The following is a 16,656-nucleotide window of genomic DNA, read 5'->3' on the forward strand; positions in this document are numbered from 1 at the left end:
TGTATTTCTGACAAGCTCCCACAGGTGATTCCTTTCCCCATAGCATTTGAGAACTTCAGCCCAATGACCTAATCAGAGTCCTGCCATTGCTAATAAATGGTCCCATTTTTTTTACATATATGTGTGTGTGTGTGTGTGTGTGTGTGTATATATATATATACATGTAGTATTTTTAGTAGAGATGGAATTTTGCCATGTTGCCCAGGCTAGTATTGAACTCCTAAGCTCAAGCGACCTGCCTGTCTCTGCCTCCCAAAGTGTTGGGATAACAGGTGTGGGCCACTGTGCCTGGCCAACAGCTGGTTTCATATACTCTATTTCTTGACCTCTCTGATCCATTTTGAAGAAAAAATGCTGCAATTATTATGCTGTTTAAGAACACGGTAAGCGTGTCATGTGCTAATTGTGGCCAGTGACATCATAAAAGACAAGTGCATTACTGAATGCTTTCAATTTCTTATAATGATGGTAAGGTGGCATGTCATGGGGCCTATTTAGCCCCAGACATCACTCCAAAGAATTCCAAACAGATATAGACAAGTGCCCTTAGGGCCCAGATCCCTTCCCCTTAGGCTGTTTACCCAGGGAATAGGATGTCCTGAGGCAAGTTTCCCCTAAGTGAAGTGTTGATAAGTCTGCTTATCGGAAAGATATTACTGGGGTGTGATATGTAGGGCATCTACATTTTCTTGATAGGTAGTCATATGAAAGCTGACAAAGAAAAAAAAGGGCAGTGATGTGGTGCAATGTCAACAGACAGCTGTCCCCTGCCTCTTGACAAATAGGATGACTTGCATTGCTGAGCGGTGTGATCACCACCAAAGGAATGGCCCTCTCACATTTCTTCCTGATTCACATATTCAGCGGGGTTAGCTTGTCCTCCTCTCCCTCTTCAGCTTCCCAGACACTGAGTCTGGAATGAAAATTCACCTGCCTCTGAGTTGGCTCCTAGTAGGGGCGGGGGTGTTACTAGGGTTCCCAGGTTGGAAGATTATCTCACCCAGCCCCAGCTATATAAGCTGACCGGTGTGGACGGGCCGAGCAGGGCCAACTCCAGGGATTCCTTCCACGACAGAAAAACATACAAGACTCCTTCAGCCAACATGATGGTACTAAAAGTAGAGGAACTGGTATGTAAGATGCATTAATTTAATAAATTGACAACTGGTTCATCTTGGTTTTTGTTTGAAAATGGAAATGCCCTTTGCTTTCAGGCATAATGCAAGGGAACTCTGAAAATATCATATGTGGAAAAAGGTTGATGTGATGAAACAAGTAAAATTGGAAAAAAAAAAATGGAGCTACCAGCAATGAATTCTCTGCATATTTCCTATTTAATATCTTCTCCTTTGGTTTTATTACTACGGTGTGGAATCACATGTAGTTATCAAAATGTCTTAGGCAAGAAGTTTTATTGCAGGAATGTAAGTCTGGAAACTTTACAACAAGGTGAAGCGTCAACAAAAGTACCTAAAGTTGAGTTTTAATTAAGTAGAGAAGGTTTGTGACTTTCCTGAAAGAAATGTGATTAAGCAGATTAAAAGTAGATTTAAATATGTCAACCTAACCCAAGCTTTGATTTAACCAAGAGAGTAGGACAAGCACCTGAAGTTAATTCTGAGACATTTGTAGCAGCGTGCCTGTGTCGCAGCTTGAGATCTGAGAGTGCATTGCTCAAAGGTGGCTGTTCCCAGGGAAGAAGGACCCAGAGCCTCCTGCAGCATTGTCTGTGAAGACGGACCCAGGACAAGGCTGCTGCTTCTGACGCTGCCATCTTCTTCCCTCATAGGTCACTGGGAAGAAGAATGGCAATGGGGAGGCAGGGGAATTCCTTCCTGAGGATTTCAGAGATGGAGAGTATGAGGCTGCTGTTACTTTAGAGAAGCAGGAGGATCTGAAGACACTTCCAGCCCACCCTGTGACCCTGGGGGAGCAACAGTGGAAAAGCGAGAAACAACGAGAGGCAGAGGTGAGAGCCATCTGTGGAATCCACTAGTAGGATGTTGGGGCTGGAGCAGGGAATGGAAATGCCAGGGAAGGAGAAGAGAGAAGCAAACCCAATCATTAAGATGTTCCTTTACCAGATTCTAACCCATAAAGAGGCAACTTGTATGGAGCAGGTTTTGGGAATAATTCTTTGACAAGACTATGACCTCTGAATTCTGAATCAACGAATAAATGTGCTGTGACCATGTTTTGATTGAAAGATACACATGTCCAGTGAATTCCTGATGTTACACACCATGTAGTTAATCCCAAGCAAGGGAGATCTCTTTTTCTCAATAACATGGTCTGTGGTCCTAGGATCATTGTTTAACTGCCTGCTGTCTGTGTTGACACAATCTGTGTTCCTGGGTGAATTTTCCTTAATTACTGACACAGATAAAAGTTGCTTTAGTTAGCTGTGGTACCTGGACAGTCTGTTTTAGAAGGCTCTGCCTAGTGACAGAGAATGACATTGATATTTCAGAGCTTAACATTTATTATTAGATTCTTTTTTATCATGCTCAAAAATTAAACCAAGTTTTGAGCATAATTTTAAAAATCCTTCAAAATTCTAGAGCTTGTTTACGGCATTAATTACAAAGTCATCACTTAGAGACCAGATTGTGTCCTCAGTTAGGCAAGGGCTGATTCTACAAGCAACAGAAGTAAAGATGATGGCAATTAGCTGAAACTTAGACCCCCAGATAAATATCTGAATAAGAAATCCCTAAAATGAAGTCAAAGATTTATATAATTTTTTAAAAATGTTTTTGCTCAAACTGTTCACATGTTTATCTCAGACCTTGCAGATTTAGTTTAGACACAACCAGAATGCTTGTCAGTAGAACTCACCATATTTTTGAAATACGAATTTCTTTTTTAGCTCAAAAAGAAAAAACTAGAACAAAGATCAAAGCTTGAAAATTTAGAAGACCTTGAAATAATCATTCAACTGAAGAAAAGGAAAAAATACAGGAAAACTAAAGTTCCCGTTGTAAAGGAACCAGAACCTGAAATCATTGTAAGGACTTTTTTTGGTTTCCAATAATATGTGTCCAGTGTTGTGCTACAGGGGAGCAAATATCTGTGGAGGGTTTGATTGAATGTTGGCAAGCTCATGGTAACTCTCATGCTATCTATCTATCTATCTATCTATCTATCTATCTATCTATCTATCTATCTATCTATATTTTTTGGCTTTAGACGGAACCCGTGGATGTGCCTACATTTCTGAAGGCTGCTCTGGAGAATAAGCTGCCAGTAGTAGAAAAATTCTTGTCAGACAAGAACAACCCAGATGTTTGTGATGAGGTAAGACTCATGCAAAGCACTGCAAAATCCAGCTCATTAATTTTATGTTTCTTATGCTTTACTGCAGTCTTGCTAATATAATGCCAAAGTCCTTCCACCTGAAACAGTTTCCCCAGCTGTTGCTGTGTGTGCCAGGAGCCTCATAGGAGAGTTCAGTAGTCCAAAAAATAAATAGATATTGGATTGTATTGTCTTTTGCACTCACATACATCTGGCTGATTTTTCAGTTTTTCTTTAACTTCTTAGATCCTTGTGATAAGATTTTTAATGTGGACCAAAAAGTCACCTTTAGAGATATATTATTAGCATCATCTTTGATTAAAACCAAATATGTCAACACTAGATAGGAAATCTGGAGATTGGAGTTCAGGGGCCAGTTGCACCACTACTTGGCTATTTGGTTTTGAGCAGCTAATTTGCATCCTCTGGACTGTGGTTTCCTTATCTGTAAAACATGGGGCATTGGGTGAAATAATGCCTAAAGTTGTTCCAGCTCTAATAGTCATTTGCCCATTCAAATAAAGCCAATTTATCAGAAATCACTAATCCTTTTGTATTCTTTCCCCCATGAAGTGAAATTGGGGATTGCTTCTGAAGTTGAACTAAAAACGTGCCTCCCATTCTCCTAAAAATGAATGGAAACTTTTTGATAGTCAGTCTAGCAACAGTCCCAGATACAAGAAAACTGTCTGATCTGCATGGTAATGTTACATGAACAAGGAAGGTGCAAGATACAAGAAAGGGAGATGTCAGCATTTAGATAATTTTGAGCCTTTAAATTCACATTCCTCAACGTAGGCCTTTCAGCCCTTAGAAATGTATGTTGAAGGAAGCTCAAATGTTAGTTGCAGGATAATTGTTCTGATTCTGCAATTTTAGTTAACTTTGACATTTCTATTCATAAAGAAGCACTTGAGTTTCTATCAGTTAGGTCATCAGAATCTCCAGCTTCATAGCTCTTAAAAGTGTTTATGCACATTTTTATATTTATTGCTATCTCTTTTAAAAATCTCTGTTCTGACAGTATAAACGGACAGCTCTTCACAGAGCATGCTTGGAAGGACATTTGGCAATTGTGGAGAAGTTAATGGAAGCTGGAGCCCAGATCGAATTCCGTGATATGGTAAATATATTTCTTTGCTTGGGAATGAGCCAAAAGAAGTAGACTATATGAAGCTCCAGAAAACCTCCAATGCAAAACCAGACTGATTGGACTGAAAATTGATCTGAGAGAACTAGGCAAAAGCTCATTTCTCCAAATAAAGAAAAGTTGGGAGATGAGAGTAGGTCATGTGAAAATATTTTCCATACATACTGAAAATAGAGGAATATTTCAGGGAAAAGAAGGAAGTGAAAGCTGTTCAGCTGAATTCAATATGCTCATCAGTGAGTTAGTCATTCATTTTCGACACTTGCCTTTCAACAGCCATGTCCCTCCATTGTTCACAGGGCAGCCTGCTCATGGTCCCTTGGCTGCCAGCAACATATATGAATTCTCTAGCTGTACACTTTATATGATAGATGCCAATTGTTACCAATGAGATGTAGGGCTAGACTGAATATGAAATGAATTGCATCTATGGAAAGTAGCTGCTATTCAGACCTCAATAATTCAATCACTGTAATTTCTACAAAGACCAGTATGCAGCATAATTTATGAACTGCAGATTGAGCTGGGAAAATTCTTTATGTATTTAAATGCAGCTCATTTTGACTTTATAGCAAAGCAGAAACGGGATATCAAAGAAATCCAAAGGACTTGGCCAAAATTGAATCCAAAACATAAACACATTGAAAAAAAAATAAAGAAACAAAATATGAAGTTTGCATGGAAACTAAAAATCATGAGTGTGGGATTAAGGCCAGGGGCATACCAACCACACAGATCAGTGAGGAGAGGGTCTCTCAGGTGTAACTATACACGTTACAACTGTAGACACAAGTGACTGTAGTTGAGGTGCAGAGGCTGTGCTAGCAAAAATGAGAGCAGAAAACCCACAGAGGTAGAGAAAGAGCGACAGGGACCCTAGATGAGGTGTCAGATTCAGATTAAAATATTTTGGAAGGGACTACTTTTATTCTGCTAGAATTTTTAAATACATGTGTTTAGAACTTTTGAGTACATTTGACAAAAGTAGTTAGAAGTTCCAGGCAGATGGGGGTTGGACTGTGTATTCTGCCTCTTATTAATTGTGTTTCCTTGGGCTAGAAACTTGAACTTTTTGGAACCTGGTTTTTCTTATCTGCAAAATGTGCATAGTAACATCTACCTCAAAATGTTGCTGGAAGAATCAAGGTGTCTAGAGTGTAGCACCATGTTGGCATGAGAAATGTCTCAATAAATGGCCCTTCTTATTCTTTTAAAACATTATTAGATTTATTAAGAGCCTACTAATAAGACACACATATGCACACACACACACATAATTTAGCTAACACATTTGGTAAGAATTTTGACTCCAGTTAGAATTGGCAATCTAGACGGGGACAACTCAGTACTATCACGGATGCCCTAGCAATCAGGTTCTAATTCCCCAGACCACATTCTCCTTCACATTGTTGGGTCTTTTTCCATCCCGGTGTAGCTGGAATCCACGGCCATCCACTGGGCAAGCCGTGGAGGAAACCTAGATGTTTTAAAATTGTTGCTGAACAAAGGAGCAAAAATTAGCGCCCGAGATAAGGTATTTCTTCTTCTTCTCCCTTCATTCACCCCTTCCCCCTCCCCGCCACCCCCTTCTCCACTTCTCCCATTCTTCCCTCCCCACTCCTCCTTCTCCCCTACCCGCCCCTCCTCCTCCCCCACTCCTTCATCTCCTAACCTCTCCTCTCCATTCAAGTCATCTGGAGGCCCATGCTGTGTGCTGGCACTCTAGTGACCACTTCTCCCCTCTCACATGTCTTGGGGTCTGGGACAGCCTCTGTCCTTATTCCTAGCGAATCAGCAGCGTTTTCCAATTTTCCAGTTGCTTAGCACAGCGCTGCATGTGGCGGTGAGGACTGGCCACTATGAGTGCGCGGAGCATCTTATCGCCTGTGAGGCAGACCTCAACGCCAAAGACAGAGTGAGTAGCTGGACACGCTCGGGTTTCCCAAAGCTTCACTGCTTTTGTATTTGGAATCACTCTCCCAAGCCTGGGTGCCCTTGCAGGACCCACTTCCTGGCCTCAGACCCAGCCTGAACCTGTTGACTCTGCTTCTCTAGGAAGGAGATACCCCGTTGCATGATGCGGTGAGACTGAACCGCTATAAGATGATCCGACTCCTGATTATGTATGGCGCGGATCTCAACATCAAGAACTGTGTAAGTACTGGAAACAAGAAACACCGCTTGCAAGCTTTCCAATTTCCAGGAGCATTTCTTAAATAGGTGAAACGACTCCCACAGTGGCAGTATTTGAGGGGTTTTTGATGGTCTAAATGCCCCTGCCCATTTCCCCAAGGACAGTGTTTATCTTGGTTAGGACTCAGGTCACATGGCCAGAGATGGGGGAAGCCATAGATACTTCTATGACCTCAGTGCCTGATACAGTGCATAATAATTCTTTTACAATTTGGTCTTGGAAATGAAAGATAGTCAAAATTTGCTCATCCCCACAAACACCTAGAAGTCCAATCTGCCTTGGCCATTTCTGTCTGTGCAAGGGCTGAGGAAGTTAGAAATAAAGGCATCCACCATTTCCAAAATGTCCTAAAATTCCACAAGGGTCAGTGCAGGCAGTGAACTAAGGTTAATCAATATCCAATCTGAGTAATTCGGAAAGTCCCTTTCCTCCTTACAGCAATGTGAAATGTCACCATTTTCTTCCAGGGGTAGCTGTGCTTTTGCCTGTATATTTTTCAGATAATTTCTATCCATTCTCCACTTGGATTTGTCTTCACATCTCTCAAAATAATTTCCTATATTTAGGCCCTGAAAATTCTTATATAAGTACATATTAATTTAACTTCATCTGTAAGCAGGGAACATAACCAACTTTTCCTCATGGTCTCAATTTCCAGACAAACACCATCTAATATAAGCTTAAAAAATATTTCCCAGAGGAACAGGTATAACTTTCTGAAGAAATAAATTTATTCTTTTTTTTTTTTTTTTTTTTTGAGGCGGAGTCTCGCTCTGTCGCCCGGACTGGAGTGCAGTGGCCGGATCTCAGCTCACTGCAATCTCCGCCTCCCGGGTATACGCCATTCTCCTGCCTCAGCCTCCGGAGTAGCTGGGACTACAGGCGCCCGCCACCTTGCCCGGCTAGTTTTTGTATTTTTAGTAGAGACGGGGTTTCACCGTGTTAGCCAGGATGGTCTCGATCTCCTGACCTCGTGATCCGCCCGTCTCGGCCTCCCAAAGTGCTGGGATTACAGGCTTGAGCCACCGCGCCCGGCCCTTGAAGAAATAAATTTAAAGAAGCTTTTGAAGAATCACTTTACGAAAAAGAGGAGGGAGGGGGAGGGAAACTCAGTCATCAAATAAATGCAAATAATTTTCTCCCCTTATTTGTGTTGCAAAGACTGAGAAGAATATTTTACCATTTAAAAAAAATCTGGCTTGGTGACAGGAACAAAGAATGGTGATAAATGAAGATTGCTTGGAATGGGAAAGTGTTGACAGTAGGGCTCCCTCAGTCTAGATATTGGAATTGATCTTATCTAGTAATTTTTTTAAACTATCAGAAAAAGAGCAGGTTCAATGAAATCTTGAAAGCTGCAGAACATGTGAAGAGTTTTTTTCAGGCAGTGAGACACTACCAGCAGAGACAAATAGCAGCATATAGGTTTAGGAAGACTGTGTAAGTAGCCAGAAAAATCACGATATAAATTTCAATGGAGAGAAGTGCAAGGAATTTATGGAAGAGTAGCCCAAAATATACAAATAGGGCTCTGAATTATCAGTTAGATCTTAGCATCAGGTTTATGAAACTATTAATGTCATTGACCCAATGGATTGATGTTTTCCCCAAAGATCAATAATCTATTGATACCATCTTAAGGAGATCGGCAGCAGCATACAATATTTTCTCATTATCCAAAACTCTATATTCATGTCTACTGATGACTGTTCCTAGAGAAAGACACTGAGGTGGGGAAGTTCCAAAATGAAAGTTATAGGGCCACTAATTTAAATACCTACAGATTGCATAATCTGACTGCAGGCTGACCCCACTGTGCCAGGCAAATGGCATAAGTGACTTCAATGTGTGGTTGTCAGGGTCTGTGCACATAACTCTTTTAAAGGTGGCCCTTCCTCAACCCAGTCTATGTTGCTCTGTAGAACCATGGGTACCATGTTGTTAACTCTTCTGATTTTTTCATAGAAGTCACAAATCCAGTTGGGAAATGTCTTGGTTTCCAACTGTTGCCAATTCATACTAATCTTAACAAAAATCTAAGTTCTGTTTGGGTCAAAACAAAACAGGTCTCTATTCTGGTTTGCATCTCAAAGCTGCCAATTTGCAGTCACTGGGTTAAAAAGAAACTTTTCAATGAATAGAGATGGAAAACATTAGGACTTCTCAGATCTATAGAGAAGAATTGAGAGATGATATGGTTTTAATATTTTTAAATCTTGAGACATGTGCATAAGGGAGATCAAAATTTCGTCTCAAAAATGATTTGTTCACATATGTCATTGCCATCAACTCCAAGAAAAACAAATTTCCTGGGAGAGTTCATTGAAAATTCTGACAAGTTATGAAAAATCTGCTCCCAGGAACAGTAATAGTACCCAAGCAGTACCTGAGTACTTAAGCCAAGTTATTGATGCAGCTCATTTACTACCATTTCTTATCAATCAAAGAACTATCGTTCAAATGGATAGGCATTCATTCTTGGTCCAACAAGGATGCTGCCACCTCCGGGAACCCATTCCACAGGATACTGGAAGATGTATGGAGGCATTTTATAAATTTCAAAATGACTTGAGATGCTCTTGACACTTAGTGTCTAGGGACAATGGATTTTACCAATACCTGGGATGGTCCCACATGAAAAAGATTTCTACTCTAAAATGGCAAAAGCATCCCTCTGAGAAACAGTGAAGGGCTGGTTTGAGTATAAACAGCAGATCACTAGTGGAAACTGTAAAACACTGTTATATACCTAATCCTTACCTCATGAAACACACACAGAGAATGTGAATTTACAGATGTCACCCACCTGAAAGTCAAGTTTCCTTATCTCATTTGATTAGGCTGGGAAGACGCCGATGGATCTGGTGCTACACTGGCAGAATGGAACCAAAGCAATATTCGATAGCCTCAAAGAGAACTCCTACAAGACCTCTCGCATAGCTACATTCTGAGGGAAACGACAGACTCTTTGATCAGTAAATGTTCACTGGCATTTTGAAGGCATGGCCCAAGAGAAGAGACACTAGCCATAAAATCTAGTTTCTATTTATCAATGTGTTGTGAAGATGTACCTAATGAAGTTTTGAGAAAGCACAGGGTTATATGTGTTTAAATTTCCTTTAGTGAAACTCTATTTACTTTTATGTATTCCTGTTTATTTATTTACTACCACACTACTGATATTCAGACCTTCATGATAATCCATTTGGTGAGCAGAGCTTCATTTGTATATAACATTTTCAGAGCCCTCCCATAGGTAGTTCTTAAACCAGGTGAAAGAGCAAAGTTCAAGTGCCTACTTATGTGTCATTCGCTTATGTAAGGGTTTTTAAGAGAGGGCTGATTATTGCAGCCCTCTTTTCTCCTGAATTTTTAATGCAGAAGTTTGAGTGAAGCAAGGGAAGGCATGTAGGGACAGGAAAGGAAACAATGGAAGGAAAGTGATTCTGTGAAAAGGACAGTGAAGCCAGCTATTTTACCCCCAGGCAGGATTTTTTTTTTCTTTTTTTTAACCAAGTACACAGAGTACCCAGGTGAAGAGAACGTCATGAGTGTAAGTGCAAGGCAGTGGAAGGAGCGGCAAACTGGGACATGCAAAATTGAATTTGCTCAAAAAAGATGAAAGGAAATGCAAACTGTAAATGTGTAAATGTATATTGTATTGTATGTACATTTTATATTCATAATAAAAGCAAGCAAACTCTAAACCTCTAAATCCTTCCATAAGTGTGGTGGAAATGTCCTATGTGAAAAAAAGCTCTATAGGAGGGGGTTTTTCCCATTTTTTCCAAGTTTTGCAGATTAGAAATGTCCCATACAACAGCACTCCCAGTATTTAATATGTATACAGATCACCTGGGGATCTGGTTAAAATGCAGATTTCTGATTCAGCTGGTCTCAGGTGGGGCCTGAGATTCTGCTTTTCTGATAAGCTCCCAGGTGACAGGCCACGAAATGCCACTGAGCAACTGGGCTGAGAGCCGTAAAGACACAAAGGAATTCTAGCGACCTTTCAGTCCCAGTGGTGTGTAGAAAGAGACCCCTGGTGGTCAGAATGATTTCTGCATGGTAAACCCTCATTCCTTAAGAAATTCCCATCAGGGCTTAACGAGTGTTTTTTTTTTTAATTTAAATTTTAAGTTCCGGGGTACATGTGCAGGATGTGCAGGGGTGTTACATAGGTAAACATGTGCCACGGTGGTTTGCTGCACCTATCAACCCATCACTTAGGTAGTAAGCCCAGCATGCATTAGCTATTTTTCCTAATGCTCTTCCTCCTCCCACCCCACTCCTCTACAGGTCCCAGTGTGCTTTGTTCCCCTCCCTGTGTCCATGTGTTCTCATTGTTCAGCTCCCACTTATAAGTGAGAACATGCAGTGTTTGGTTTTCTGCTCCTGTGTTAATTTGCTAAGAATAATGGCCTGTAGCTCCATCCATGTCCCTGCAAAGGACATGATCTCATTCTTTTTATGGCTGCATAGTATTCCATGGTGTATATCTACCACATTTTCTTTATGCAGTCTATTATTGATGGGCATTTGGGTTGGTTCCATGTCTTTGCAATTGTGAATAGTGCTGCAATAAACATATGCATGCATGTATCTTTGTAATAGAATTATTTATATTCCTTTGGTTGTATACCCAATAATGGGCTTGCTAGGTCAAATGGTATTTCTGGTTTTAGATCTTTGAGGAATCACCACACCATTTTCCATAATGGATGAACTAATTTACATTCCCATCAACAGTATAAAAGTGTTTCTATTTTTCTGTAATCTTGCCAGCATCTGTTATTTCTTGACTTTTTAATAATTGCCACTCAGACTCTATCCATCTGATGAAGCTTTAATATCCAGAATCTACAAGGAACTTAAATTTACAAGAAAAAACAACCCCATCAAAAAAGCAGGCAAAGGACATGAATAGACACTTCTCAAAAGAAGACATTGATGCGGCCAACAAACATCTGGAGAAGAAAGCTCAAGATCACTGATCATTAGAAAAATGCAAATTAACTAGAGATTTAACAATTCTTGTGGACAGGGACTGGCAATGTCAAAGACCTCCCAGGAGAAAACACACAGGTCCATGATTTTTGACTTCCAGACCACCACAATAAAACTAGTATCACAATAAAGTGAGTCACAATTTTTCTGGTTTTCTAGTGCATACAAAAGTTATGTTTACTTTATTCTGTGATTTAATAATTGTGCTATCACATGATGTCTAAAAAACACTGCACATACCTTAACTTAAAAATACTTTATTGCTAAAAAAATGCTAACAATCATCCGACCCTTCAGTGAGTCATAATCTTTTTACTGGTGGAGGGTCTTCCCTCCATGTAGATGGCTGCTGACTGATGAGGGTGGTAGTTGATGAAGATTGGAGTGGCTGCGTCAATTTATTAAAAGAAGACAACAATGAGCTTACCACATCAATTAACTCTTTCTTTCATAAAAGATTTATCTGTAGCATCTGATGCTATTTGATAGCATGTTACTATCAATAGAACATCTTTCAAAATTGAGTACATCCTCTCAAACCCTGTTACTACTTTATCAACTAAGTTGATGTAATATTCAAAATCCTTTTCTTGCCATTTCTTTTTTTTTTTTTTTGAGATGGAGTCTTGCTCTGTCGCCCAGGCTGGAGTGCAGTGGCCAGATCTCAGCTCACTGCAAGCTCTGCCTCCCGGGTTTATGCCAATCTCCTGCCTCAGCCTCCCGAGTAGCTGGGACTACAGGCGCCCGCCACCTCGCCCGGCTAGTTTTTTTGTATTTTTTAGTAGAGACGGGGTTTCACCGTGTTAGCCAGGATGGTCTCGATCTCCTGACCTCGTGATCCACCCGTCTGGGCCTCCCAAAGTGCTGGGATTACAGGCTTGAGCCACCGCACCCGGCCTGTTTTTTGCCATTTCAACAATGTTGACAGCATCTTCACTAGGAGTAGATTCTATCTCAAGAAACCACTTTCTCTGCTCTTGAATACGAAGCAACTCCTCAGCTGTTCAAGTTTTATCACAAAATTGCAACAATTCAGTCACATGTTCAGGCTCCATTTCTAGTTTTCTTGCTATTTCCACCACATCAACAGTTACTTACTCCACTGAAGTCTTGAACCCCTCTAAGTCATCCACACAGTTTGGAATTAACTTCTTCCAAATTCCAGTTAATGATATTTTTACCTCCTCCAATGACCCATGAATGTTCTTAATGGCATCTAGCATGGTGAATCCTTTCCAGAATGTTTTGAATTTACTTTGCCCAGATCCATCAAAGGAATCGTTATCTATGGCATACAGCCTGATGAAATCTGTTTCTTAATAAGACTTGATTCAAAATGACTTCTTGATCCATGGGCTACAGAATGGATGTTGTGTAAGCAGGTATGAGAATAACATTCATCTCCTTGTACATCCTCATCAGATGCACATCTCCATCAGAAATCGTGGGTGACCAGGTGCATTTTCAATGAGCACTAATGTTGTGAAAGCAGTATTTTTTTTTTTTTTTCCTGAACAGTAGGTTTCCATGATGGGCTTAAAATATTCAATAAACCATGATGTAAAAAGATGTGCTATCACCAAGGCTTTGTGGTCCAATTTATAGAGCACAGGCAAAGTAGATTTAGCATAATTCTTAACAATCCTAGGATTTTTAGAATGGTCCATGAGCATTGGTTTCAACTTAAAATCACTCACTAACAAGGGAATCAAAGCTTTGAAGTTTTGAAGCCAGGCACTGACTTCTCCTCTGTAGCTATCAAAGTCCTATAGGGCATCTTCCAATAGAAGGCTGTTTCACCTACATTGAAAATCTGTTGCTTAGTGTAGCCATGTTAATCAGTTATCTTAGCTAGATCTTCTGGATAACTCGCTGTAGCTTCTCTATCAGCACTTGTGCTTCACCTTGCACTTTTATGTTACAGAAATGACTTCTTTCCTCAAATCTCATGAAGCAACTTCTGCTGCAGTTCTCCAACTGTTTTTCAGCAGCTTCCTCACTTCTCAGCATTCATAGCACTGAACAGTTAGGGCCTTGCTCTGGATTAGACTTTGGATCAAGGCATTATTATAACTGGTTTGGTGTTCTATCCAGACCACAAAAACTTTCTCCATTCAGCAATAGGGCTGTTTTGCTTTGTTATCATTTGTGTGTTCACTGGAGTAGCACCTTTAATTTCCTTTAAGAACTTTTCCTTTGCATTCACAACTTGAGAGACATAGTTTTCAGCCTATCTTGGCTTTCTACATGCTTTTCTCAATAAGGTTAATCATTTCTAGCTTTTGATTGAGAGTGAGAGATGTGTGGCTCTTCCTTTCACTTGAACACTTAGAGGTCATTGTAGGGTTATTAATTGGCCTAACTTCAATATTGTCTTGTTTCAAGGAATAGGGAGGCCTGGAGAGAGGGAGGGAAATGGGGAAAGCTGGTCAGTGGAGGAGTCAGAACACGCACAACATTCATGGATTAAGTTCACTGTCCGATATGAGTGCAATTTGTGGCTACCTAAAAGTTATAATAGTAAAATCAAAGAACACTAACCAACAAAACACATATAATAATAATGAAAAAGTTTTTAATATTGTGAAAATTACCAAAATGCAACATGAGACAGAAAACAGGCACATGACTGAAAAAATGGCACCAATAGACTTGCTGTTTACAGAGGTGGCACAAATCTTCAATTTGTAAAAAATTCGATATTTGCAAAGCACAATAAATTGAAGCACAATAAAAGGAAGTATGCCAGTAGTTCTTGGCCAGGTACTAGGTCAGGTCCTAAGACCTGTGATGAGAAAAAGAGATTGTCCCTGACATGCCCTCCTGGAAGAAATGAATATTAAAGGAATCATAAGGAATAAATATATAGTCATGTGACACAGAATGATTTTTCATCAACAACGGACCACATATACAAGAGTGGTCCCATAAAATTAAAATGAAGCTGAAAAATTTCTATTGATAGCAACATCCTAGCTGCTGTAACATCATAGTACAGTGCATTACCTTTTCTATGTTTGTTTAGAGACACAAAACACTTGCCATTGTGTTATAGTTGCCTACAGTATTCAGTACAGTGACATGTTGTACAAGTTTGTAGCCTAGGGGCAATAGGCTGTATTGCTCATATAGCCTAGGTGTGTAGTAGGCCGTATCATTTAGACTTCTGTAAGTAACACTCTGTGATGTTCACATAACAAAACTGTCTAATGATACACCTTTCAGAACATATCCCTGTTGTTAAGTGAGGCAAAAGTGCATAGTATCCGTCTGTAGTAAATACTATGAAGGAAACAATACAGAGTGCTGTGAGTGTCTAAGATGATGAGGCTTCCATAAAGACTTCTTTGAGGTGGTAACCTTTAGGGTTTGTCTGAAAGATAAACAGAAGTTATTCAAGCAACAAGTGTTCCAGGTAGCAGGAACACTGCTTTCTGGAATACAGCAAAGATATGAGAAATGTTTGGCCCTTGTGGAAATACATGAAAGCCAGTGAAATCTGATGTGAAACACCAGAACCGAGAGACCCATTTTGGACAAGATCATATATGTTAACCTCTTAGATATGCCTCTAACCATCTGGAAGAGTGTATATGCATAGTCCATAACCAGAAGGCTTTCAGGTGTCCGGTCATAGACACATATAGAGTTGTGAGAATGGTTTGAAATATTTTTGTGACTTTTCTATCTAGTGTTTTACCAATCCAGGGAGTCCACCTCCCGCAGGCATTGGGGATTTCATTGTTATCTCTTTGACTCCCAATCCTGTTTGTCCACCCATCTACCTTCCCCACAGGGGTCCTGGCTTAAGTTTGTCAGACCTTTAAGGCTCAAGGTCCTCCAATTTCTTCCAAGTGAAGCACCTACAACACAGACATTTCTCCTGCTAGTGCTGATGTGGCATAACTTCAGTGTGTTACCACCATGTGATCAACTTTTCTTTATGGTGTATCTGCCTCAAATCCACTCCCCTAAAGAGTACCTCATGGAAGGTACATGAGAGAAGAGAATAAAGAGTTAAAAAGTTTTGTGTTGCCACATATAAATATTTGCACTAATAACTAGTTAGAGGGCATGAGAGACAATACAGAATAAATCCCATTAGAGTAAGACCAACTCTTAGTTATCTCTGCTAATGAAAAAGATAAAGACATTGGGGGAAATTTTCACGTTTTTAATCACAGTCGTTTTTTTCTTTTTAAATTAATGTTCTCTCCTTGCCTTCCCACTGACTCAACTCTTTGTCCACAATCTTTCATTTTGTGTTTGCTCTCCAGTGAAGGGCACATCACACACACTGGCCAATGGAGAGTCCTAGTTGTTTTTGACCTTCTTTTCCTCACCATTCTCTTTCAACTAACCACCAGGTTTTACCAAGTATACTACGTAAGTAGTGCTGTGATCTGTCTGTGTCTTCCAATCGTAGGTGCCTCTGCCCTAGTTCAGGTCACCATTACTTCTCATCTGGATCACTCAGTCCTCCCGAGCTCCTGGCCTCCAGGCTTGCTTACCTCCAGAACGTTTTTCAAGTTGCAGCCAGAGTGATTTTTCTAAAATGCAACGCTGATCAACTCACTCTCCTCTTTCAACCCTTCGATGGCTTCACATTTCCCTCAGGATGAAATAAAAACTCCTAAAAATGTCTTACAAAATCCTTAAAATCTGGCTGCTGTTAACTCTTTATTCTTATCTCTCATTACTTTCCTAGCCAAACTCTAAATTTCAACTCAACTAAATTTTCAGTTCCTTAAAAAATCCAAGCACTTGCTTTACTGTTTTCACATACTGTGCCAGCTCCCTGGAAGTCTCTTCTTCCCACTACAGCCCACTCTGCCCCATCGCATCACTTCTCCTCATTCCTCCCCTTTGGTCTAGCTGTATTTCCTCCAGGAAGCCATCCTTGAGTCCTTAGATTCTATTAGTTTCCCCTAGGTGTCTTTCTGTTGTACTTTGCTTTTTCCCCATGTCATAACATCTGTCATACTGCCTTCCCTCTTCTCTTGAACAT

General features: G+C 40.2%; 1 protein-coding gene across 1 annotated transcript; it reads left to right on the forward strand.

The window, feature by feature from the left end:
* The first annotated feature begins 854 nt into the window (after positions 1 to 854).
* ANKRD1 (ankyrin repeat domain 1 (cardiac muscle)) lies at positions 855 to 10,348 on the forward strand. The gene is made up of 9 exons (XM_011947852.1): positions 855 to 1,130; positions 1,790 to 1,969; positions 2,870 to 3,007; positions 3,190 to 3,297; positions 4,322 to 4,420; positions 5,883 to 5,981; positions 6,264 to 6,362; positions 6,503 to 6,601; positions 9,482 to 10,348. The coding sequence occupies exons 1-9, from the start codon at positions 1,104 to 1,106 to the stop codon at positions 9,590 to 9,592; spliced, it is 960 nt and encodes a 319-aa protein (XP_011803242.1). The 5' UTR covers positions 855 to 1,103; the 3' UTR covers positions 9,593 to 10,348.
* The last annotated feature ends 6,308 nt before the right edge of the window (positions 10,349 to 16,656 follow it).

The sequence above is a fragment of the Colobus angolensis genome, unplaced genomic scaffold (assembly GCF_000951035.1).
Source record: "Colobus angolensis palliatus isolate OR3802 unplaced genomic scaffold, Cang.pa_1.0 Scaffold270, whole genome shotgun sequence".
Lineage (NCBI taxonomy): Eukaryota > Metazoa > Chordata > Mammalia > Primates > Cercopithecidae > Colobus > Colobus angolensis.

Coding starts and splice junctions, on each gene's coding strand:
- ANKRD1 (XM_011947852.1), top strand. CDS start 1,104: ATGATGGTACTAAAAGTAGAGGAACTG. Junction 3,008..3,189: donor AACCAGAACCTGAAATCATT/GTAAGGACTTTT, acceptor TTTTGGCTTTAG/ACGGAACCCGTGGATGTGCC. Junction 6,363..6,502: donor ACCTCAACGCCAAAGACAGA/GTGAGTAGCTGG, acceptor CTGCTTCTCTAG/GAAGGAGATACCCCGTTGCA.